This window comes from Callorhinus ursinus, unplaced genomic scaffold, assembly GCF_003265705.2.
Source record: "Callorhinus ursinus isolate GAN/ISIS: 27379988/994484 unplaced genomic scaffold, GSC_fseal_2.0 scaffold44, whole genome shotgun sequence".
Taxonomy (NCBI): domain Eukaryota; kingdom Metazoa; phylum Chordata; class Mammalia; order Carnivora; family Otariidae; genus Callorhinus; species Callorhinus ursinus.
In genome coordinates, this window is record NW_027397106.1 from 11,629,142 (window position 1) to 11,655,001 (window position 25,860).

General features: G+C 35.0%; 1 protein-coding gene across 9 annotated transcripts in view; it reads left to right on the top strand.

Annotated features, from left to right (window-relative positions):
* The window catches only part of YAF2 (YY1 associated factor 2), a 70,327-nt gene that overhangs the window by 17,163 nt on the left and 27,304 nt on the right, over positions 1-25,860 (top strand). For 2 of the 9 annotated variants that reach the window (XR_012375111.1, XR_003210399.2), the window contains 2 exons: positions 6,188-6,320; positions 6,413-6,512. The exons of 3 other annotated variants lie outside the window; for them this stretch is intronic. Coding sequence is in view for 2 of the 6 variants with exons in the window: in XM_025883232.2 (XP_025739017.1) it covers positions 6,188-6,320 (133 nt within the window). In the remaining 4 variants the exon portion in view is untranslated. The remainder of the gene's footprint in view (positions 1-6,187; positions 6,321-6,412; positions 6,513-25,860) is intronic. 4 more of the 9 variants (XR_012375110.1, XR_003210396.2, XM_025883231.2 and 1 more) reach the window with 3 other exon arrangements.

A 25,860-nucleotide genomic window follows, 5' to 3' on the forward strand; every position in this document is an offset into this window, starting at 1 on the left:
CCATCTGTAGGTTAAATAAAGGAAGTTAATATTGGTAGGTCAGGAGATGAGTAAAATTATGTTAGTAATCTAACTTTCTCAAGGAAGAATGCTCTAATTATCTAGCAAAATCTATCATTAAGCCTGTACTTTTACAGGTAGCTCCTGATTGTAGGTACAAAAATTAACAGACTTAATTTAAAAAATTGGGTCCATCTTGGTATCAATTTTTTAAGTGCTAAGTAAATGTAATTGCATAATTGGGTGGGGGAGCATGTATGGTTTAAAGAAGCTCTTCTGTTTTTAGAAGGACTGAATCATAGCACTCTCTTGATCAGCTAACCAAGCAAATCACAGCACTTCCATAAAACTGTTTGGTTTGTAAAGTAATAGTTATCTGTGGAGTATGTTGGATCTGATGTGATTCATGATTCAGATTTTATGAGTGCTGAAAAACAAAGTTATTATTTAGAATATAGTCTGTAGTTTGAAAACTATCACTGTTGACTTCAGACTATATTGGAATTTATGTTAGAAAAATTTGCCATTGTTTTATAAAATCAGTTTTACACAGAAAATACGCACTTATACATTTTAGAGATGGTTATTAAGAATTGCTTTGAAAACTAATACAGGCCTTAGAATCTGGTCAGATTAATTTTAATATCAAAAGTTGAGAAAAAGAACATAATCACAGGGTAAAGAAAGGTTAGATTTCATTTTCTTTTTTTTTTTTTTAAAGATTTTATTTATTTGATAGAGAGACAGCTAGAGAGGGAACACAAGGAGGGGGAGTGGGAGAGGGAGAAGCAGGCTTCCCCCCGAGCAGGGAGCCCGATGCGGGGCTCGAACCCAGGACTCTGGGATCATGACCTGAGCCGAAGGCAGATGCTTAACGACTGAGCCACCCATGCGCCCCAAGACTTCATTTTCATGCTGGCATGATTGTTGGCATTGAGAGTACCATTAGCTGTTATTTTTGTGTGTTAACTTGGATACTAACTATAGTTGGTGTATAAAGGATTACATATAATGCTCCTGACATTTTGGACTAGGATCAGGAAAATGTTTCCTTGGACTAGAAGCGATAAAAAATAGATGATATTAACTGTCTATGGAAGTATACCATTTTAAGATACGGTTTATAAAATGTGGTGCTTTCTTAAGGGAACTGGGGTATCTGTTAAATTAGGAAGATCAAAATATTATTGGAGATCAATTAATGTGATTAAGGTATCCTTAGGAAGAATGAGTAGAACATAAAATGATGTAAAAGAAAAACCACACAGCGTTATAGCACTGGACAATTGGTTAATATGTAGCATAGTACAAGAGGTGGTAGGAAGTGAGAGATGCTATTTGATGGTCACTAGAGTGATACTTTTATTCTGGGGTTGTCGTAATAACGTAGTCTTCTTTATATTAACTAGTTCTTAACATCATTCAAGTAAAAAAAAGTGGTTTGTAGATACAGCAACCGGTTTCAGGGCAGCTACTTTACACTTAGTATATGCATTATGCAAGTCTTTGTTAATGCTTTGGCCCTGTCTGAATATGTTGATACTGGGAAAGAAATGCCCTGATTTATTAATCAGTTTGGTGATATTGGTTGATAGAATTCTGTCATTGAATTGTATCTGCTTTAGCTTTAGGTTGAATTTTTGGACCTAAAAACCAAGAACCAAATCAAAATTGGGACCCCATCCATCAACTCATAGATATTATTTTTTTACGAGTTCCCATTTAGATAGCTAATTGGCATTTGATTTATCACTTTTAGCCTAATACTAATTACTTTGTAAAGTTTTCTGTATTAGTTACCTATTTGTGTAACAAATTATCCCAAAATTAAGTTTAGGCTGAAAATAATAAACATTTATTATCTTATTCTTTTTTTTTTTGAGTTGAAAATTCGGAAGCAGCCTATCAGGTGATTCTGGCTCAGGGTCTCAAGCTCAACTGAGGGAGGATTCATTTCCAAGCTTACTCATGTGGTTGTCACGTGGCCTTAGGAACACCTGCTTCCAAGTTACTCACATGGCTGTTGGTAGGCCTCAGGACTCTGGCTGTTGGCCAGAGACATCAATTTCTTGGCCACCTGGGCTTCTCCATGGGGCTGCTCACAATATGGCAGCTTATTTACTCTAAAGCAAGGTATCTGAGTGAAAGCCCCCAAAACAGAAGCCAGTCTTTTTATAACCTAATTTGGGAGTGATATCCTGTTACTCTGCTAAATTCTGTTCCTTGGAAATGAGTCACTAAATCCAGCCCATCTCAAGAGGAGGAGATTACCGAAGGGTTTGCATACCAGGAAGAGGAGGGATCATTGTGGGCCATCTTAAAGGTTGCTCAGTACACTGTCCTTTAAAGTTGAAAACTTTTAGCAGAATTCTTTCTTGGAAGGAAAGCTTATGGGGGAAACTCAAAATATAAAATAGATAAATAAGAAATTCTGTCCGGGGCACCTGAGTGGCTTAGCCAGTTAAGCATCTGCCTTCAGTTCAGATCATGATCCTGGGGTCCTGGGATTGAGCCCCAGGGCCGGTTCCCTGCTTAGCAGGGAGTCTGCTTCTCCCACTCCCTCTGCTGCTCCCTCTGCTTGTGTGCACGTGCTCGCTCTCTCTCTGTAAAATAAATAAAATCTTAAAAAAAAAAAAAAAAGAAATTCTTCTGACCAAAACGGGTTCTAGGGTGGTAGATCTTAGCTGTCATCCTTCCCCTTTATCTGCCAAACAATTTGAATATTAATATCTTTACCATCAAACATCAATCAAGAACATGAATAAATACTGTTTTTCTCATATTTTCATTTTAGGATTTGTCAACAGTTGTAAAATTCTAGCTTATAAAAATCAGGTATTACAACATGGAAAACAATTTGTGTAAATGTTTCTGGCAACTTTTAAAGTCGAGTAACTTCCTTTAGTAAAAGTAAATCGAATGTAATGCCTGGTTTTGTAGTATTAGCAGATACAATTTATATGTTGGTGTGATAATGCTATTAATCAGTTTGTTTTTATAGTATTAGCAGATGTAATTTATATATTGTATTAGCTGTCTTGTAGTATTAGCAAATATAATTTATATATTGGTGTGATAATGATAGTGATTTACTTACTAACTGCTGCCTGAAATGTTTTATTAACTATTTCCAAATTATATGTATTTCTAAAAAATCACAAATGTATAGTGGTATTTGAAATTCAATTTTAATATTAACATGTTCTTACTGCTTTTATGCTGTAAATTGTAATTTCTAATCAGTAACATAAATTACCTATTTTCTTTATCGTGCAGTGTAAAGAATATAGCTTCAAAATAATAGTACCAAAATTAATAACAAACAATAAATCTGTAGGTTTAGAATTTCTTTATGTATTTCTTTTAGTCCTTAGACTATATTCCTCTAAAGGTGTATAAAATCATTTGAAAACTTTATCTGAGTGGTTATGTCAACAGTTTGATATATAGTTAGATTCTGGGCATTGTTTCCAAATGCTTTATTTATCTTAATTCCTTCTGCTGCCCTGCAAACTGGGTTCTTTTGTTATCCTTATTTTACTGATGAATGTAGTTTTTGCTGTCTTGATTTTAAGTTAATTTATGTTAATGAGAAAATAGTACTGGTTTTGTTTGTTTCTCTATGGATTGCTGTAGTGGGAAGTAGTGGATAAAACTGAGGGAAAGGAAAATTTTAATTAGGAAATGAGATGGTGTTTATAATTTGGGGACCTTGAGGGTAGTATATAATGGGACTGAAAGGGCAGTAAGTCATAATGGACTTAGTTCAATTCAAATATAAACACACATCCCCCCCATGTTTGTTTACATATGAGCCATCAATAACGTCACTTAAATATGTGTGAATATGTGTATAATACTAAATTTTATTATGATGTTACAGGATTCCAAGTCCAGGATTTACTGTGAACAACCTTTTACAACCGTAATACCTTACATTAGAATTTTAAATCTTAATTGAAAATTAGAAAATAAAGTGCCTGGAATCATCACAACCAGTTGTAATTTAAATTGCTTCTAGCCAAAATATAATGTCCAAACCAGTGAGTAGTATTGGAAATGAAAGTTAGCTACCACAGTTTCTTCTGAGCAGTTTTTTCACAAGTTCAGATTGATTTTTATGGAGTAGATTTTCATTACTGAAGTGCTTCATTTGGGTTCTTAATTCCTAAGGAGTACCTTTTTGTGGATGAGTGTTGTAATTATTAGAGCTCACACAAGATAGTTTTTAATAGAGGATCCTAATTTCTGGAATTTCTTTTCTAAGTTATTCTGATAAAATCCATGTTAGTTGAGCTTATGGCATGATAACAAACAGCTTTCAATGTTGGTCTCTAAGTGACCCTTTTGGTTACTTTAAAATATTTTCAAGATATCGTAATTCTCTTGAGTTACTTTAAAAATGCAGTTGATTTTGTTTTAAATTCATGAGTCTAAATGGAGACTGCATTTGCTGTAAATAAAAATTGGAAATTTTTAGTAAGTGACATCTTTTATTCGAGCTTATACCAAAAGGATAAAATATTTGGATTATTGCACCTGTATCTGTTTTATTAATCCAAACATGTCGGACCTTTGTGATAGGTACTTGTTCACTCTCGGGTAATGGAAGTTAACTAGGAATCTAGAAGAGTTAATTAGAAGACCCTTTTGATATTTATTTCTGTATTACAGTTAGAAATGGAGGTCTTAGTGCCTCTGTTTGTATGAATGGGTCATTTAAAAACAAATGCAGTAATTACTATTTTTTAAAACTCAGATTTATTTTAAAAAATATATGATTTTTCCAAGACAATTTATATCTTTAAATTAAGTAGGAATCTAGCAAAAATCTTGACATGTGCTGTCAACCTTTAGTAAATACAAACGTGTCATAACGAGTGAAAGGTAAGATTTTCATTAGAATTACATTTTCAGCTTGTTTTTGTTGAATAAGTTTATACACCAATTTATCCGACTTTTATTTATTTATTTATTTTGTATTTTATTTTCTTTAATTAACATATAATGTATTATTTGTTTCAGGGGTACAGGTCTGTATCCTATTTACTTTTAAAACAAAGGAAAAACTGGGGCGTCTGGGTGGTCAAGTGTTGGACTCGTGGTTTCAGCTCAGGTCCTGATCTCAGGATTGTGAGCAACCCACTTTCTATCCCTCTTCCTCTGACCACCCATCCTGTGCTCGATCTCTCTCTCTCTGTCAAATAAATAAATCTTTAAACAAAGGAAAAGCTGTACATTATCTTCGATTTGTTTCCATGGAACTAAGAACCATAAAAACCTTATGTTTCCTGAAGGTAGTAGATGATTATTTGCCGCATAATGGTAATAGGGTGGAGTATTACTGAAACATATCTGTATCTTCAACAGGAACTAGTGTTTGAAGCCATCTTTTCTGTAGTACGTTAAAGTGAACATGTACCTGATTAATATGTATTGAGTTAAAGGTAATAGAATATTTTCATGTGAGCTTGAAGATGAAATTCTTCTGAGGAGACCTTTTTTTTTCCCTTTTATTAGAAGTCAGGGGTTTTTTGTTGTTTTTAATGACAGGACCATTTTTAGGCAATATTTAAAAAGCATAACAGTTAATCAAAACTATGGCTGTACTACTTTGTACAAGTATTTAAATTAAAATCAGCATTATTATTTATCAGTGGCCTGACATACATTTATATGTGTGTGTGCGCTTGGTTTCTTAATAGGTGACAAATGGCTATTTTAAAGACTTATTGAGTGATAAAAGGGAATTGTATTGATGTTTTTTTATCTGAAGTCTTATAGATTGTTAATTCACTGTGGCCTCTACACCAAAATTTGGTGAATGTTAATGACAGTGGCTAGTTAAGAAATGGCAGATTTTGATCGACTAATTATCCTTGTACTAATATTAAAAAGTGATGGTGTTGTTTCAGTAAAATGGAATAGTCTAATAGGTGATATTTTTGTATATTAAAATATAGCTGCCATTATAGTGGGAATTTAAAAATGAAACCATTCAAATCATATTCTCTTTTCCTTCTTTTTCTGATAGTGCCAAAAGTTTCCGTTGACATTGTAGTTAGCACGTTTCGATGTTTACTTTGGGGCATGCATATGCAGTTATCTGGTGAATTTACACCCCTTTCCCCTGTAGTTCTATGTGTATTAATAATCTCAAATAAAATTAATCTTCTTATTCTGCTAGAGAAGAAAAAGCTGGATCACTTACCAGTAACTGGAGTTCTCCTATTGGGTAATCTCCACAGATCCACATTCTTTGAAGTTATTGTGAATGCCTCGAGGACCAAGGAACCGTTGAAATTTCCAATTTCAGGAAGGTAAGCAAGTGCACTGAAGCATGTCTCTAGCATTCCCAAATCCCCTCCCCCCAACTTTCTTACATATACGTCTGTACTGCATGCCCCCTCAGTTCCAGTGGATGCCCATCAGGAAGATTCTCATGCTGGACAGAAGGGCAAGAGAGGTGGATCTGTGAGGGAAAAGACCCAATAGGATAACTCAAGTTACTGGTGAGTAATCTAGTTTTCAAAAACTTGAGATTTTTTTTCTCACATTTCTTCTCTTTAGAATGAGTTTGTTTAATTACAAAGAAGAAAGTTATTTGAGATAACTTCATTTTGTAAATTTGATGTAGATTATGGAATTTATTGTATGGATGATAAATACCTAGTTCTTAATGGGTGTATGAATAAGTGTGACATTAATTTGAAAGAGTATCACTTACATAATAGCTGTTTATAAAAATTATGTATCTATTACCTTCTGGTAAATAGTGTAATACTACTAAAGCAATTTAAGGAAGCTATGTGTTGAATTGTTTTATAAATTCCTTTATTTGTGATGTTGCTTTTACATGAAGTATATACTTATACTATAAAACTTAGGCTCATGCCAAATTTGGCCACATTCTTTTGGGATAGTACTGAACAACAAAAAATAATTTTATATTAATCAACTAGCACTTCTTACTGATACAGTTTTCAGTGTACCTTTTAGCTTCATTGTAGGTATATTTGGAAAATAATTCACGGTGTCTTTACCACTCCCTTGTTCGTATAGATGGACTTACTGGTTTGTTGTGAGTCTCTGCTTCCACAGGTACTGACAATTTATTGAACGGGCATGTGAATGTTAGAATTGGACAGAATTCCTTGCTTCTAATTTCTCTCTCTCTCACTTACTCTGCTTTGTTACCAGGTTATCCTTTCTAAAAGGGCACTTTTAACACATAAAGAGCCTGTAGTGGTCCTCTGTTCAGGTTGTTCTATAAAACTTTTGTCCATTTGCTGGTTGCTTCGGGCCTCTCATAACCCAGTGCCATCCTGTTTACCCAGGCTCTTCAGTTCTTCACTTTGAAGCTTTTCTTTTGGTCTTACTTGTTTACTTGTTATATTTATGCTTTGGGGCTTGTGCTTTGCCAATTTTTAAAACATGACTTTCTTTTTATTCTACTTTTCTACAAGGCTGAGATCAGGCCCTATCCCTTACAGTTCCTCTTACGCTAGCACCTCCCTGGGACCTCTGTTCCCTCAGTGGAAAATGAGATTACTATGAGGATTGAATTAATTTGTGGAATGTACTTAGAACAGTTCCTAGTGGCACATTGTAAACACTCTTGTTAACTGTTATTTGATTAAAGATGGAACATTTCTGTGATTATGGATATAATTTTCATCTGTATGACACAGTTTAGCCTTTAGATATTAGCTGTGGGTTGTATTGCTGTTTCTTCGATACGAAACTCTTAAGCTGATTTGTATGATCATGGAGAACAAAAATAGGATTTTATTGTTTTTAATTTTATTTAGTTCCTAACGTCAGTGACTGGGATTAAATTATACCCATTAAAAAATAGTTTTTTACGTAGTTGATAGAAAAAACTTAGTTTTTCATGAATATATTTACTAGTTTTCTCATTTATAAAATGGGGTCATTTGGCTTATCAATCCTGTTTGTATTGTCAGTTTTTCTTAAGAACAAAAGTTTTTTCCCTTTGAAACTAGAATAGTGAAATTATAATTGTTTAGTGCAATATAAATTTCTTCTACGGGACATTAAAATAAAATGTATAGTTTTGAGTGAGTTAACTAGTTTGGCTCCATTTTAAGACTTTGTGTAGTGTTAGAAAACAAACTGGAAGTTCAGTGTACTTGATTTTTGAGGTTTCATTATCTTAGAAGACTATTGCTTGATTTTCAGAAGTGTTTGGTTTTAAGATTATGTGTCTGAAGAAGCAGTAGATAAAATCTGATTTCAGGTTGCTGAAGGAAGGGAATGACAGATTGAGTGTCGCTTTTAAATAGTCACCAGAGAACCAATTCAGGTCCAATTAGACAAGCCAAAGTAAGAATATTTAGATGACTTAAGTGCTTGTTGTGAATTTCCTTCTGCACATCCAGTTTCAGTGTTTCTTTGGTATAATAGTGCTATGGTATATTAAGAATATCCTTATTCTTTATTCTTTAGAGATACATGCTGAAAAATTTAGAAGGAAATATTATGATAGGTTCAGAAAAGTGTGGGTATTTGGGTGTGTTCAGTATATGTGTGTGTGTAGAGAGAGATATAAGAAGAGATAAAGCAAATGTGGCAAATGTTAACAATTTTGAATCTAGGTGAAGGGTATATAGGGTATACATTGTACTTTCAACTTTTCTGTGGTTTTGATATTTTTCAAAAAAAAAGTTGAGAAAGTATTTTAAAAAGAACTGTATTGTGCTTCAATTTCTCTAATTCTAAAATGGGAATAATAGAACTTGTTCTTTCTATGCCTTGATACTGGTCGGCACAGTGGGGGGTACATTTGGTAGAATGGCAGTCAAGAGAACTTTTAAGAAGTGGGGTTTTTTTTTTTGACATTAAAGAAGAGTTTTATAGCAGACAACTTTCAAAGTACATTTCACGTAAAAGCATATTAGCTTAAAATATATCCCTTTTTCTTATTCAGAGCATATTGCATTATAATTGAACAAGAGCAGTCAAGAAGCAGTAAATATGTAGAAATAAATGAAGTAACTAATTGAAATCGAAAAATATAGCTAGTTATAAAATAACTCCATAAATGAGCAAAAAAGATTAGACTTAGCTGAAGAGAGAAGTTGTTAATTTCAAGATAAAACTGATAACTCTTCCAGGACACCATACAGCAAGATAAAGAGATGAAAAGAATGAAAGAAGAGCTGAGCCACCTTAGAAGTAGGTTGAAAAGTTCCAGGGTAGGTCTGATTGGAGTTCCAGAACAGAGAATACAGAGAATGGTGGAGAAGCAGTACTGAAGAAAAAATGACTAACCATTTTCAAGAATTTTTTTTAAAAAGTGGAAATTGTTGAATAACTAGAACTGAATCATAACAAAGGCATTGTATCAGAACTTGAAGGATACAGGAAAAGTGGTGCTTAGGGGTGAATTTATAACCTTAAATGCATGTATTAGGTTGAAAGAAAATAAATGAGCCAGATACTCAACTCAAAAACTAAAAAAAAAGAAAGTAAAAGCTAAGAAAGAAGGGAGGAAAAAAAATAAAAATAGAATTTGGTGAAATAGAAAATAATCAACATAAAAACAATAGCAGTGTTTATTCAGATCAGAGCTGGTCCTTTTTAGTTGATTAAGTTCTGGACATACTCAAAAAACAGATGATGAGGGGCGCCTGGGTGGCTCAGTCGTTAAGTGTCTGCCTTCAGCTCCGGTCGTGATCCCAGGGTCCTGGGATCAAGCCCCGCATCGGGCTCCCTGCTCAGTGGGAAGCCTGCTTCTCCTTCTCCCACTCCCCCTGCTTGTGTTCCCTCTGTCGCTGTGTCTCTCTCTGTCAAATAAATAAATAAAATCTTAAAAAAAAAAAAGATGCAAATAATAAAATTTAAAATGAGATATAACTACAAACACAATTATAAATTTAAAAATCACAAGAGATCACTAAGTTTTAATTTATATTATAACATATATTAATGTATAAATAATATATAACATAACATATATGTTAATATATATAAATAATATATATATATATATAAATTTTAAAAACCAGGTGAACTGGATTGTTTTCTAGGGAAAAAAAAATCATTCCAAAATTGTAAAGAAAAAATCTAAAGAAATTTAAAAACTGTTAAAAAAATTGAAATTGTAGTAAATTTCCCCAAGAGGAATAGACTTTTAAAAATAACAACTTTAGGGGCACCTGGATGGCTCAGTCGTTAAAGGTCTGCCTTTGGCTCAGGTCTGGGATCAAGCCCCGCATCGGGCTCCCTGCTGGGCGGGAAGCCTGCTTCTCTCTCTCCCACTCCCCCTGCTTGTGTTCCCCCTCTCGCTGTCTCTCTCTGTCAAATAAATAAAATAAAATCTTTAAAAAAGAAAAATAACAACTTTAGGGGCGCCTGGGTGGCTCAGTCAGTTAAACATCCAGCTCTTGATCTCTGCTCAAGTCTTGGTGTCAGGCCCTATGTTGGGCTCCATGCAGAGTGTGGAGCCTATTTAAAAATAATAATAAAATAAAAATAAAAATGGAAACTTTATTGAGCTGTAATTCACAAATTCTATTATTTATCCATTTAAAATGTACAATTCAGTGGTTTTTAGTATTTTTAGAGTTGTGCAGCCATTACTTTGATATTTTAGAATATTTTCTCATCCCAAAAAGAAACTGCTGTACCTGTTCGCAGTCAGTCCCAATTTTCCTCAAACCCTCCAGACTTAGGCAACCACTAATTTACTCTGTTTTCTATAGATTTGCCTATTCTAGACATTTCACATAAGTGGAATCATTCAATATTTGGCCTTTTGTGACTCACTTCTTTCACTTATAATATTTTTAATGTCCAACCATGTTGTACCATATATCAGTGCACTTTATTTCTTTTTATGGCCAAATATTATTTCATTTTATGCATATACCACATTTTGGTTATCCTTTCATCAGTTGATGGATATTTGGATCATTCTGCATTTTTTGCCTATTATGAATAGCTGCTGTCAGCATTTATGTACAGATTTTGGTGTGGACATACATTTTCATTTCTCTTGGATATATACCTAGGAGTGAAATTACTAGGTCATATGTAACTAAGTTTAACCTTTTGAGGAACTGCCAGACTGTTTTCCAAAGTGGCTGTGCCATTTTACTTTCCCACCAGTAGCGTATGAGGGTTCTAATTTTCCACATCCTCACCAGCACTTTCAGTATCTGTCTTTTTTACTTTACCCATCCTCACTGTGTGAAGTGTTATCAGAGGAATAGTTTTAATTTTGATATTTATAATCCTTTTTCAGATATACTTATGGTGAACAGATAATTCTATTTTTATACAAAAATGACCCAGATAATAGAAAAAGAGGGAAAGCTACACTGCCGTTTATCAGACAAGGGTAGTCTGGAAACCTAAACTGGAAAGAATATACAAAGGAAAATATATTCAATCTTATGTATGAACAGAGACATAAAAATTTTGATTAGGATGAGAACGTAAGGATAGTTCAGTATTTGAAAATTGTATCAAGGTAACTTAAAAGCTTTAGGGGAGTAGTCTTTCTTTCTTTTTAAGATTTTATTTGTTTGACACAGAGAGAGGGAGAGAGAACAAGTGGGGGAGCAGCAGGCAGAGGGAGAAGCAGACTCCCCGCTGAGCAGGGAGTCCAACGTGGGGCTCGATCCCAGGACCCGGAGATCATGACCTGAGCCAAAGGCAGATGCTTAACCGACTGAGCCACCAGGCGCCCCTAGGGGAAGAATCTTGAAAGATTTAGTGAAAGTTTATGATAAAACTCAATGCCCATTAATGTTTTGGAAAAAAAAAAACAACCCTCAAACCCTGACAAGTGAACTCTTTCTTTCAGTAAAGGCTGTCTTTCAAACTGTCTTTCAAACAGCAACATTATGCTTAATGGTGAAACCTTAGAAACAGTCCCATTAAGGTCAAGAATCAGACAAATATGTCTTTACTCATAAGCAAAAAGAACTACAATCCAAATGGATTGGAAAAGAAGAAAAATGAGATGAACATATCCATAGAAAATTTTTTAAAAAACTAACACTGTATTAATAAGAGAATTCAGTGTCACTAGATATAAGATTGAGATTAAAATTGGCAGTAGCCAATTAGAAAATAAATTTCTCCTATACACAAGTTCTATAAAGTGGGTAAAGTGTTATTGAAGGACATAAAATTAGACATGAGTAAAAGACAGAACATACTATATTTATGGTAAGTATAAATATTGCTTAAAAAATTACTTCTCTGTGATTTATTATACATAGTTTCAGACAAAAATCCCAATAGGATTTTTTTATACAAAGATTATATACAAAGTTAAAGCCAGAAGAATAACCAAGACAGTTCTGCAAGAACAGTGAGGAGTGGCTTGTGCTGTTGTTCAGCAAGACTAATTTTAAACATGTTATTTAGAATGGAGTACTACCTAGCAGTGAAAAAGAATAAACTGCTACACACAACATGGCATGATTCTCCCATGCTTATGTTCAGCAAAAGAAATGAGAAACAAAATATTATATATCGTATGATTTCATTTACAGGAAGTTCAAAAACAGGTAGAACTAATCTATGGTGTTAGAGATCAGAATAGTGGTTATCTTGGAAGCATGGTTCTGATTGGGAGGGAGCATTCTGGAGCATGAGAAATGTTAATATCTTTATCTGGGTTGGGTATACATTAATTAAAAATCAAAGTTATACTTTATGTAAATTACACCTTAATAAAAAAAGTAAAATACAGATTTATGGTAGTTAAAGTAGTATAGTCTTTTTTTTTTTAAAGTAGTATAGTCTTAATACAGGAAAAGACAGCTTAATATAATAGAAGAGAGAGTTCAGAAATGGATCCATACATATTTGAGAAGTTGGTAAGAGTTAGAGATGACATTTTCTATCAGCAGGGAAAGAAAGAGTGGACTGTTGAATTGGTTTTCTATATGGGGGGAAAACTAAGTCTCTGCTTCAAACTATATGCAGATGTCAGTTCCATTTGAACTTTACACTAAGCATGAACAACCGTTTGATAAAGAGGAAAGTATAGAAGAATGTCTTTAGGATGTGTGAGGCGTTCTTTAACAAGTCAAGAAAAGAAGAATGGACCATCGAAGATAAAGACATCAAGGATAAAGGATTTGACTACTTCAGAAAGAAAAACTTAGGTTTAATAAAATACATCATAAACCAAACTAAAATGTGAGTGGCATGACGGAGAGATAGGTGTAATGTCTGTAATATCTAGTGGATTTGTGTCCAGAATATATAAAGAGGAAAATAATAAGACAGATGATACAAATGCAAATAAAATGAACAGTGGATATTAAGGCAATTCACAGCAGAGCAAAGGAAATTGGAATGGCTAATGAACTGAAAAGATGCTTAGTTTCATTTGCAGGGAAATGCAATTAAAAACTTATGAGCCATCAGTTTTTTCACCCATTAGCTCAGGATCAGGTAAGTGTTACACAGTTGAAAGGTGCATATCCTAGTATCCAGAAATTACTATTCAAGCTATTATTAGTCTAGAGAAATTTGCACATTTGCCCAGGGAGATTTGTACAGGGATATTCATTTGGAAAAATCTAAATGTCCGTCAGTAGGCATGGATAAATAAGATATAAAATAGTTATATAACAGAGAATTACCAAGTCTATGTTTAGATTTTTATCATTGGTGACTATTTTTATCTTTAAGAAAAAATTATATTGTTTATGCCCAGGAATTGTTTTAAGCATATATAAGCAGTTATTTTAGTCCTCATAAGAACTCAGAAATAGTACAATTATTATCTCCATTTTATATACGGAAATACTGAAGCATACAGAGGCAAAAAACTTACCTACTTTCAAAGGTGGTAAATGGCAGAGTGGAAATTGAAAGTTAGGATTTGAATCTCAGTTGTCTGGCTCCGGAGTCCATTATGCCATGCTGCATTTCAATGTGTCTAAATAGGGAGAGAGCTCAGAAATGTAAGATAAAGTCAAGGCAGAGTGATGTGTACAATGTGATATCATTTACACCAAATTCATGATGGTGGTTACCTCTGGATGGATGGGGCTGGTAAGGGGAGATCTAGTGATAATGGTGAAAGGAAGCTTTATGGAACTACATGTTTTTCCTTAAAAAACATGTATGTTACTTTGTAGCTTTTAAACACCTACAGTTAATGTATATATAAGCTTATTTTTACAAAAAGAAAAACTAGAAGGATTGATCTAATTGTTTTAATCTGCATTTATTCTTGATACTGGCTTATTTTTTTATTTTTTTTTTAAGATTATTTATTTATTTGACAGAGACACAGCGAGAGAGGGAACACCAGCAAGGGGAGTGGGAGAGGGAGAAGCAGGCTTCCAGCTGAGCAGGGAGCCCGATGTGGGGCTCGATCCCAGGACCATGGGACCATGCATGACCTGAGCCGAAGGCAGACACTTAATGACTGAGCCACCCAGGCGCCCCTTGATACTGGTTTATAGTGGAAAATGAAAGCAGTGGCCTTAGCACAGTGACTGTGATTTAGTTTAGTTCTAAGGTAGCAAATGAACACCAGTCACAGGGTTAGGTGCTAGGAATAGGGAGGTGGTGAATAGGTTTCATCCTCTTTCTTTAAGGAGTTTAGAGTTTTATAGGGAAAGAGATAAATAATTGTAATTCAATATGTTATATATAGATCTTTTTTTTTCTTTGTTTTTCCATCCCCCCATCCCCGCCCTTTCCTCCGAATACAAATAGGAGAAGGGGGAAACATCCTCATTGGGGCATGGGAAACAGGCAGTGAAATGTCAGTGGCAGTCCTACTTCCTGTTCTTTTAGAAAACTACCAGAGAGTAAACTAATGGTCAGAGATTGTAGCATGTTCACCATTGTATCTCCAAAACTTAGTATAATCCTTGTGCTTAATTGAATAACTGGTGAATAACTGGCATACTACCCTCTCGAATTAACTAGCACTTGAACACAAATTTCTCCTTAGCCATCTGGGATATCTTCCATTGGTTCTGTTTCTTCCATTGATTATCAAAGGCTGTGGTAGTTTGACTAAGAATAGTGTATGAAGCCTTAAATTGTTTTGTGCCAAAGAACTTTGACTTGAGAATATTTTAATCTGTAGGAAATTTTGGATCTCTAAAATCCAATTTTATTTTCATTGTGCTGAGTCCAGTACATTTTTTTAAAACTAGTAGTCTTCTAATATTGGGATAGTACAATTGTTTTCCTATATTCTCTGTCTTTGAGTCAGTGCTGTCTTGTACAAGTGTTTATGTTCTATTTCTTATTTGTGAAATTCTTAATTTCCTAAAACCACATTCTGTTCAAGTTTCCAGATGGACCAGGGACTGTTTCCAGATGGTATTAGTGTTTATGGTATGAGAATCCTAGTGTCTTTTAAAATCTGTCATGGTATCTCATAAAAAATAGTTACTGTTGTTTCCTTTCACCCTAATGAGAGAGGTGTGTTTTCCTTGGTAGCAAATTAGAGTCACTGTTAGGAGAGAATCTTTCCCAAAAGGGCAAATGTGAATACCTTAAAAATTCGTGAAAATGGGTAAATTTGAATAAATCATAGTGAAAGATGTTTATTTCACTTTGTAAATTTAACACTTGGATTATAATTGAGAAAATCCTAAAACAAGTGTTATTATGCTGGATGGATTTAAACTATTGGTCAAATCCTGTTCCATGTGTACATAGTGCTGCTTTCTTACTCTATAACCCTTTTGCCAGAGATAACACGAAGAGAGCCTGGTTACCATTTGGTGGAACAAGCCTGCTGGCTCAAGCCTCTGCCCAGAAATTTGATTCAATCTCTTTTCTGGACAGTCTGGTAAGCTGTCATTGTTCTTCATGTTAAAATCATCTTATTCGGGATGTACCCAAGAGGAATTTAATACTAAAGGAGGAGACAATATTAAATTCAGTGAAAATGTTAAAATAGTTATATTGATTGAAGGCTTCACATTAAGCATGACTAATTTTTATAGCACTCCAATAGAAATATAATGCAAGCCACAAAAGGGAGCCATATGTGTAATTTAAAAATTTCTCAAGGCCAAATTAAAAAAGTAAAATGTAACAGGTGAAATTAATTTTAATACTGTATTTTATTTAACCCAATATATCTAAAAAATTATCCTTTCAAATCATTATTGAGATGTTTTACAATCTTTTTCATACTGAGTCTTTGGACTCTGGTCTATATTTTATATTTATAGCACATCTGTTTGGGCTAGCACATTTCAAGTCCTTAGTACCCACTTGTGGCTTCTGTATTATATAGCACAGACTTAGAGCATCTGAAAAAAACATTTGGTTTTGTATAATTCTCCTATTACTTCTCATTAAAGGTGCTTTGAATTTCTTTTTTTCTTTTATTACTTCACCTGTGTGTGGGTGCTCAGCTTTACTGTTGATCATTGGTAACCTGAAGCCTACTATCCATTGCTACATTTGACCAGAACATTGAGGTCTTACTGTAGTATTCCCTGATACCTAGGTCTACTTAATTTCTTTATATATTATTTTTAAAAGATTTTATTTATTTATTTGAGAGAGGGAGGGAGGGAGCAAGAGCGAGCAGGGGACCAGGGAATAGAGAAGAAGGGAGAAAGAATCTCAAGCAGACTCTGTGCTGAGCATGGAGCCTAATGTGGGGCTCGATCCCATGACTCTGAGATCATAACCTGAGCTGAAACCAAGACTTGGACGCTTAACCAACCGACTGAGCCATCTAGGTACCCCATCCTTCCTATAAGCTTCCTATAAAAAGCTCCTACTTTTTATCAGAATGTCAGATTCAGACCTTCTACATAGGCTACTCTAGGTAGGATTATACATTATTGCCATTGTCATCTCCCCCACCCCAGCAGGGTAACAAACCTCTCCTTTCTTGGTTTAAAGTCATTGTCTGAACCAGAAGTGTTCCTTATATGATGACTTTTTTTTTTTATAAGAGGGAAGTCCAACATCATACTTTATGGGGATTGGGTGTCCATTCTCTAAGATGCTAATTGCTTAAAGATTTCCAAATCAATCAATTTTTCTCTACTTCTTCCTTAGTAGATACTATGAGAATGAACATACTGCAAAATAAAAGCATATCTAAGGTACAACACATATGACTTGACTTTTTTTTTTTAAAGATTTTATTTATTTATTTGTCAGAGAGAGAGCAGGAGAGCACAAGCAGTGGGAACGGCAGAGGGAGAGGGAGAAGCAGGCCCCCTGTCAAGCAGGGAGCCTGATGTGGGGCTCGATCCCAGGACCCAGGGACCATGACCTGAGCCAAAGGGAGACGCTTAACCGAGCCACCCAGGCGCCCCATGACTTGACATTTTGATACCCTCTTGGTTTCACCTTTCCTAGTTCAGTGACATCTATGAAGATTATTCTCAGTAAATGAATTTATGACCTCTAACACTGGTTATCTCTGTGTCCCAGTGCCAGCAGAAGAATCTTCTATATTTTATTTCAAACAGTATTCTTGTAATGAGATTACTTGAACTCTGAATATATAAATGCTCAGATTCTGAGGTTTCTTGGGCTACCTGCTTTTTTCTGGTCTTAGTTATTTTAAATTTCACACCTCTTTTGAATTTCCAGTCTTTCTCAGCCTACCTCTTTGTTACTCTGTCTCCCTTCTAGCAGAATCTTGATCCCATTCTGTTTCCTTCCCAGCCTTACTATCCAGGAATACCCTTTATTGTTGGTAGGTATTGCCAAGCACAGTGAACACAGCATTTGTTAAGGTCGACTTTTAGCAACAGTGTGATAGGGTATGGTGTGGAATTAGCATTGGAGGGCCTGGTCTGGTGTTGAAGTGAAGCATAGAATATTCTCATTTTCCCATCCACTATGACCATTCATCCTATTTAATTTCATTGCCTCTACCTAGGTGAAAGCTGGTAGTTGCTAATTGTGGTCACTGGTATGTTGGTCAGATTTCTGAGTTAGAGGCTGTTAAGCCAGTGAACACTAGGCAGCATGTGGTAGCTGCTGACTTTGAACAAAACTAAAGACTAACTGAAAAGGATTCTAGGATTAGAGCAAAGGAACACTGGATTTGTTTTCTTCTTTTCTTTTCTGTGATTGGATAGTTTGTCCTATCTACTGCCATGACACTGATGTTCAAAAGATGCCAGTTTAGCTTCATCTCTGAGTATTTGCTGAGACCAATGAAGTGCCAGGTACTTTCTCAGCAGTGACCAGGATGGACACTGTGCCTTCTCAAGCAGTGGTTACTTTTATTTCTCTTTAAATATCCAGGAGCTCTCTACTGCCTTCAGGTCCAAGTCAGAGGCCTCAGCTTAGTTTTTGAGTTTCTTCAGTAGAGACTGGAAACCGATGACTGGTGGTACCAATTTGACTCTTTGTTTTATTTGGTCCCTTCAGTGTTGGTCTACATCATGTTTCAAAGAAATTGAATTGCCACTATTAAAAATTAAGGAGATTTTTCTTGAAATTTTAAATTTCCAGCTTTTTTTTTTTAATTGGAAGGTCTAGCAACCCTGAGCCTCGTTGTTCATTGCAACAGTTTGACCCATTTAGGGGAGACTTTGGTTCTCCACAGTTCTCATCACTCACTGTTGTCTCCTGGCTGTTTGTTTTACCTGGCCCTCCTCACTCATTTTTATTAATTATCTAGTTTCTGTAGATAATTGAGTTTGTAACTCCTGTTCTAGGTAATCTGATGATATCTCACTACTCTAAACTTTCTTTTCTTTGATAGGAACTTTTTAATAAGGCCAAGAGACATCCTTAGGTAAAGTCTGTACTCCTTTAACATGGCTTACAAATCTTTTCATGGCTTGGTTCATGTTTATTTCTTTGTCCCTAGCTGTTGCCATTCACCCCATAATGTTGCGCCTCGGCCATATCCACCATCCTCCTACCAGTAATGTGCTCTGTTGTCTCTAGCCTTTGTACACACTCAAATCTTAAATGTTATTTTGCCTTTCTTCTCATCCTGTGTTCCCACTGCTTCCCACCACCCACCCCAAGTTTGGTTAATTCCTGTTAATTTCATGTCTTCTTTCCTTCAGAAAGCCTTCTCTCTTCCCATAGGATCTGCCTAGGTATTCATCCTATATATTTCCATAACTGCCTGCATTTAACCCAGTCTTAGCACTTGCCAACTGTTTTGGGTAGTCTGCTTTCCAAACCTGCTCTAGACTTTGTAAGAGGGTGTCTTCATCACTTTTGATTCCCAGGGCCTGTCATAAAATAGATATATAGTAAATATTTCTTGAGTAGGAATGGCTTCTTTCTCTAAGTTCTTTTAACAATTTCTAATTCTGAGTCTTTGCTTATGGAATTTCTATTGTATGGAATAATCTTTTTACTCTTCCAACTCTTGTTCATCTTCTAAGCTTCAACTTAGGGGGGGCTATCCTAAGCGATTTTTTTTTTTTTTTTTTAGCTAATTTCAGTATCTACTTACCTTTTCTTCCTTAGGTTCTGGGAATACTTTTTAGAAATGTCTCATTTTACACTTGACATGGTTTTCATGTACATTACTTTGTTATATTTAACGTACAGTATCATTCTTTTTTTTTTAAGATTTTATTTATTTATTTGACAGAGATAGCAAGAGCAGGAACACAAGCAGGGGGAGTGGGAGAGGGAGAAGCAGGCTTCCCGCAGAGCAGTGAGCCTGATGTGGGGCTCGATCCCAGGACCCTGGAATCATGCCCGAGCCCAAGGCAGACGCTTAACGACTGAGCCACCCAGGCGCCCATGTACAGTATCATTCTTAAGGTGTTATTTGCCAGTAACTTGTGCTTATTAGTAGATTGCTAGCTAAAATAGTTTGTCTAGTGATTATAGTCAATTTATGAGTCAAGGCTCTACTATCCTAAATATTCTCCCTTATTTATTGAGAACTCGGACATCTAGCCAGATGTTTTAGATCTCTACCTAAATTTCTTCTTCCATTTTGGACTTTTCCCATAATAACAGTGCATATATTTTAATTGCTTGTTTGTTTGTTTTTTTTCTGTTTCTCACACTAAACTAAACTAAGGGTTGAAACCATGTCTGCCTTGTTATAATCACCTGTTGGTATATCTTAACTAATACTGGAGTTTAGAAGATCCTGATATTCACCATGTGCATGTTTAAGATGTGACTAAAACAGTGAGTGTTTTCAATAAGTTCGGCATGAACATCTCTCATTTCTTTGCATGATTATTATTAGGCAATTATTTAGGTAACTCCACTTTATGTCTTCTAGGAATTTCAAACTTCATATGTGCAAAATTGAACTTACAATTCTCTCCCCAAATTTCCCCTCTCTTGATGACACACACTCTCTCTACTTCCTTCTCTCTTACCTTCTACTTCCTGCTATTCATCTATAAATCCTACATGCTGTACCTCCAAAATATATTTAGAATTTCACCTCTTTCACCCTCAACTGTTGCCATCCCATTATAGGCCACCATCATCTCCTGCTTGCCTATTATAATAAGTTCCTAATTGGTTGCTGTGATTTTAGTATGCTTTCCTACCATCTGTTGTCTAAATAGCAGTGCAGCCAGGTAGTAATTTATTTTTTTTTCTTTAGTTTCCAAAGCTCATTTAAATTTGATCCTCGCAAACCCCTTTGTAGAATCAGTTATTATTGTAATTATTTTACCAAGAAAGCAGAGTCCATACAGGTTAAGTGACTTACATGAGAACAGAAGCCATTCATTAGTAGAGCCAAAATTTGATTACAGATCTTCATGTCTCAAAGCTTTGCCTTGTGGACCACAAATTCTAAATGTGATGACTTGAGAATCCATAAGGACATTACCTTAAAGTCTCCCCCAGACAGTTTTCCAAATGGATAGTCATTCATACTATTTATAGTCACTTTTTTTTAAAGATTTTATTTATTTGAGAGAGAGAGTGAGCACAAGCAGGAGAGGGAGGGAAGAGGAAGAAGGAGAGACAGGCTCCCCGCTGAGCAGGGAGCCCGACGCGGGGCTCAATCCCAGGACACCGGGATCATGACCTGAGTCAAAGGCAGACGCTTAACCAAATGAGCCATCCAGGTGTCCTATAGTCACTTCTTAAGAGCAGTTTTAAGTTCACAGTTAAATTGAGCAGAAGGTACAGAGATTTTTCCATACACCTCTTGCCCCTACACTTGCTAAGTGCCCCCCTCCCTATTATCATCATTCCCCACCAGAGTGGTACATTTGTTACAACTGATAAACCTTTATTGATGCATCATTATCCCCAAAAGTCTATTGTTTATATTTGGGTTCATTCTTGGTGTTGTACATTCTGTGAGTTTAGACAAATATATAATGACTGACATGTATCCACCATTATAGTGTCATATAGGATAGTTTTACTGTCCTAAAAATCTTTGATGCTCTGCCTATTTATCTCTCGCTCTCCCCAACCCCTGGCAACCCGTGATCTTTTTGCTTGCTGTCTGTAGTTTTGTCTTTTCCAGAATATCATATAGTTGGAATTATACAGTATATAACCTTTCAAACCGGCTTCTTTCACTTTAGTAATATCCATTTAAAGTTTTTCCATGTCTTTTGATGGCTTGATAGCTTATTTCTTTTCATTACTGAATAATATTCCATTGTCTGGATGTGCCAAGTTTTATGTGTCCATTCACCTTTTAAAAGACATCTAGGTTGCTTCCAAGTTTTGATAATTGTGGATAAAGCTGCTATCTACATCCATATACAGGTTTTTATGTGGACATATCAGCTCTTTTGGTTAAATACCAAGGAGTATGATTGCTGAATTATATGGTAAAAATATGTTTAGTTTTGCAAGAAGCTGCCAAACTGTCTTCCAAAGTGGCTATTCCTTTTTGCATTCCCACCAGCAATGAATCAGAGTTTCTGTTGTTCTGCATCCTCTCCAGCATTTGGTATTGACAGTGTTCTGGAATTTGACTATTCTAAAAGGGCAGCCAGGTAATTTTTATTTTAACTCTAGTCAGATCATGTTATTCTTTTTCAGAACCTTTGCATTCTACTTAGTATCCCATTCTACTTAGAATACTATTCTAAGTTCTTTCCATTGTGTGAAAGGAAGGCCTTAAGGCCTTACATGGTCTGATCCTTGGGACCTCTTCAAACTGATTTTACTATTTCCTCTCTCATTCATTGCAGTTGAGACCTTTTGGTCATCTTAGTGTTCTTCGAACATTCCAGCCTTCTGCTACAGGGCCTTTTGTAATTTGTCTTGCCTTTCCTGGAATTTTTCATATCTAGAGACCTCCTTGGCTTACTCTGTCACTTCATTTAGGACTCTGTTTAAGTAACCTCACTGGAGGTGCTACTCTGATTTCCCTGTAGAAAAATAGCGTTTCTTTGTAGTTCTCTTTTCCCATACCCTGCTTAATTTTTCTTCTACTACCTAATAATATTTCATGTGTATGTGTGTGTACATTCATATATTTGCATATAAGTGTGTGTATGTGTGTATAAGATGTATACATTTGCCCATCTTTACTAGAACGTCTGTATGCTCCATGAGGGGATATTTCTGTACATTTGTAGCATTGGACCTGGTATGTAGATGGTGTTCAGTAAATGTTGAGTGAATGACTGTATAATACCAAAAAGTGTTTTAGTGTTACTGAATTAGAGTATTATGGTAGTACACAATCATACATAAGGAAGGCTTAGTTTTATTTTATTTCACAACTTGTAAGCTTTATGAGGCTAAGGATTTTCTTCTTTGCTCTATTCTCATGTGTAGAATGTTGTCTGGTGGCAATACATATTTAATAAATATTTACTGAATCAATAAGGTTATGGAAAGGAACAGGGATGTCCTTATTATGAAAATAACCAAATTATACTGTATGTGAAAGTAATCTTGAATAGAACTAAAAGTAGACGATTTAACTCCAAAAGTTGGGGGAAAGGGGAGGAGGAAGAGTGATAGTACTACCTCGATTAAAATCTTTTGGATCCATTTATCTCCATCATTTGCCAACTACTCCAAGCCACCATCATCTCTTGTCTGGGCTACTCTAATAGTGTACTACTTGATCTCTCCAATTCCAGGTATGTCATGCTTTAGCTCATTCTCTACACAACAGTTTTAAAATGGAAATATGATAGAAATAGCTTCTCTCCTGAAAACTATTTCTCTACTGTTCATAGAATAAAATTCAGATTCTTTAAGTTGGCCCATTCGTAGACCTGGTGTGGACTGCCTACCTCTTGATGTCATGCAGTTCTTCCCCCTCAATATTCTTCAGTGTTACAAACTTTCAGTTTCTACAACACATCAAGTTCTTTGCTGCCTTTGTACACTCAGTGCTTGCTTTTTTTTTTTTTTTTGCCAGATATAATCTTTCTCCCAGTCTTTCTACAGAGGGTAACTCCTTTGTATTATTTAAATCTGAGCATGTCAGGTCTTGTGAGCAGAATTCCTTGAAAGCCTTATCTACACTCCTGTTACAGTTGGTCATGGTGTTGGAGTGGGCAGGGAAGAACAAAACCACAGTTTGTAATTATATATATAGTTAGTTAGCTACTTTTGTTTGTCATTGTATTCCTAACACTAAGCATGGTGCCTGGCACATAGTAGGTGCTTGGTACACATTTGTTTAACATGTGAAATAACTGTATAACAAAAGATGGAAGACAGAAAAACGAGCATGGAAAGAAAAAAAAAGAAAACATAAGAAGACCACATGTGCTTATTAAAACACTAAATACCCATGACATAAGCCCAGCTATTCAGCAAGACTCAGATTAGGTGAAATACAAACCCCAACTATACAGTGGATGTTAGGAACACATCTAGAACAAAATTACTAAGAAGGTTGGAAGTAAATGGATAGTCAAAACAAGATATTAGGCAAATATAAACAAAAAATTAATCAGTGGATGGTATTGCTAGACAGAGTTGAATTAAAAGCAGTAAACATCAGGGGTGCCTGGGTGGCTCAGTTGGTTGAGTGACTGCCTTTAGCTCAGGTCCTGATCCCAGGGTCCTGTGATTGAGCCCCAAGGAAGGCTTCCTGCTCAGCGGGGAGTCTGCTTCTCCCTCTTCTCCCAACCCCCCGCACTTGTGCCCCCCTCAATAAATAAATAAATAAAAGTCTTTTTTAAAAAAGCAGTGTGAGAAAGAAGAGAGGCACTTCATAATTGTCAAGGATATAGTTACTAATATAAGGAGAACCATATATCCTTATTTTTTTAAAGATGAAGCATTGAAGTATGTAAAGTGAAAACTAAATCCGAAGAATATATATATATATATATATATATATATATATATATATTCTAGATTTCAGTCCTTGACACATCAAAGAGATAAAAAATAAGATGTAGACAGTCTGAATCATATAATCAATAAATCTGATAACAGTGAATATACTCTTATTGTAAAAAGAAAGAACACCTTTTCTATTTCCCATGGAACATTTAAAAAAATAAGTACTAGAAAGAAAAGTGGAAAAAAAAGTAAAAATATTAACAACTACATACTCTACAATGAAATTAAAAAAAATTTTTTTTAAAGATTTTATTTATTTTTATTTGACAGAGCACAAGCAAGGGGAGTGGCAGGCAGGGGGAGAGGGAGAAGGAGGTTTCCCCGCTGAACAGGGAGCCGAACATGGGGTTCTATCCCAGGACCCTGGGATCATGACCTGAGGGGAAGGCAGATGCTTAACTGACTGAGCCACCCAGGTGCCCCCTACAATGAAATTTTAAGTTAATATAACAAAAGCAGGACCCAGAAACCAAACCACAAAACCTTCTCAAACCTCAAAACAAAAACCTCAAACACTTGAATTAAAAAGTGTAAAAATCGTCTCCAAAAAAAATCTTAGGTCAAAGGTCTAAAAGATACTGCAAACTGGCAAATGTAATCTATCTAGAAAAGAATTACAATGAAAATTAAGTACATAAATAATATATGGGACACAGGAAAAATTATTTCTAAAAATTTCATTACTAAAATACTGAGTTAAAATAATGAGTTAAAATTCAACTGAATTTAATAAAAGAATAACAAAATAAACGTAAGGAAAGCTGGAAAAGGTAATCTAAAAAGATAAAGATAGGAAGTAGTAAATTAGAAGGTAGTTAAGACAAAATAAAGAGCTGGTTTTTTGATAAAAAGAAAAATAGACTAACAACTTTCTTTTTAACAAAGGGAGAAAGTACAAAAATCAAATCAGGATTATGAAAAATAAAGCAACTATAGCTATAAATAATATTAATATAATTAGAATGGTTGGCACAAATACATTGTTTTCTAGGAAAAAGCAGATAATAAAAATTGATCCAAGAAGAGACTGAAACCCTAAACCTACCAGGCTCAGAGGGTTTTACAAATGACTTCTTTCAAACCTTTATGGAACAGGTGATTTCACTGATACCAAACTGACCTCGAGGAAATAGAAAGAATTGAGGCTTCCTATTTTTAAAATAAGAGAATCTACCACAACCTAAAGTTGCTAAGAAGATTAAACAGGTTAGTGCAAATACAGTTCTTAGAGCAATGCCTGATATGTAGAAAGCATTCAATAAATGTTAGTGTCACAAAAATAGAGCAGTAGAGCAGACATGAAATTGATAACACCTGATAGAGATAATCATGATAAAATAAAACTACAGATCAGTTTTATCTAAGAATATTGATGCAGAAATCCAATAGTACATTATAAAATACACTATATAATGATTAGGTAGAATTTATTCCAGGACTGCAAAGATATATTAGAATGCTCTTACTGTAATTCAACATAATAGTTGATAAAGGAGGAAAAGCTATATGATCATCTCAGTAGATCTTGAAATACTGTTAATAAAATTGTACATTTACTCCTGAAAAGTCTTTAATAAAACCTTTGCAATTAAAATATGCACCTCAAAACCATAGTCAGGAAAGTAG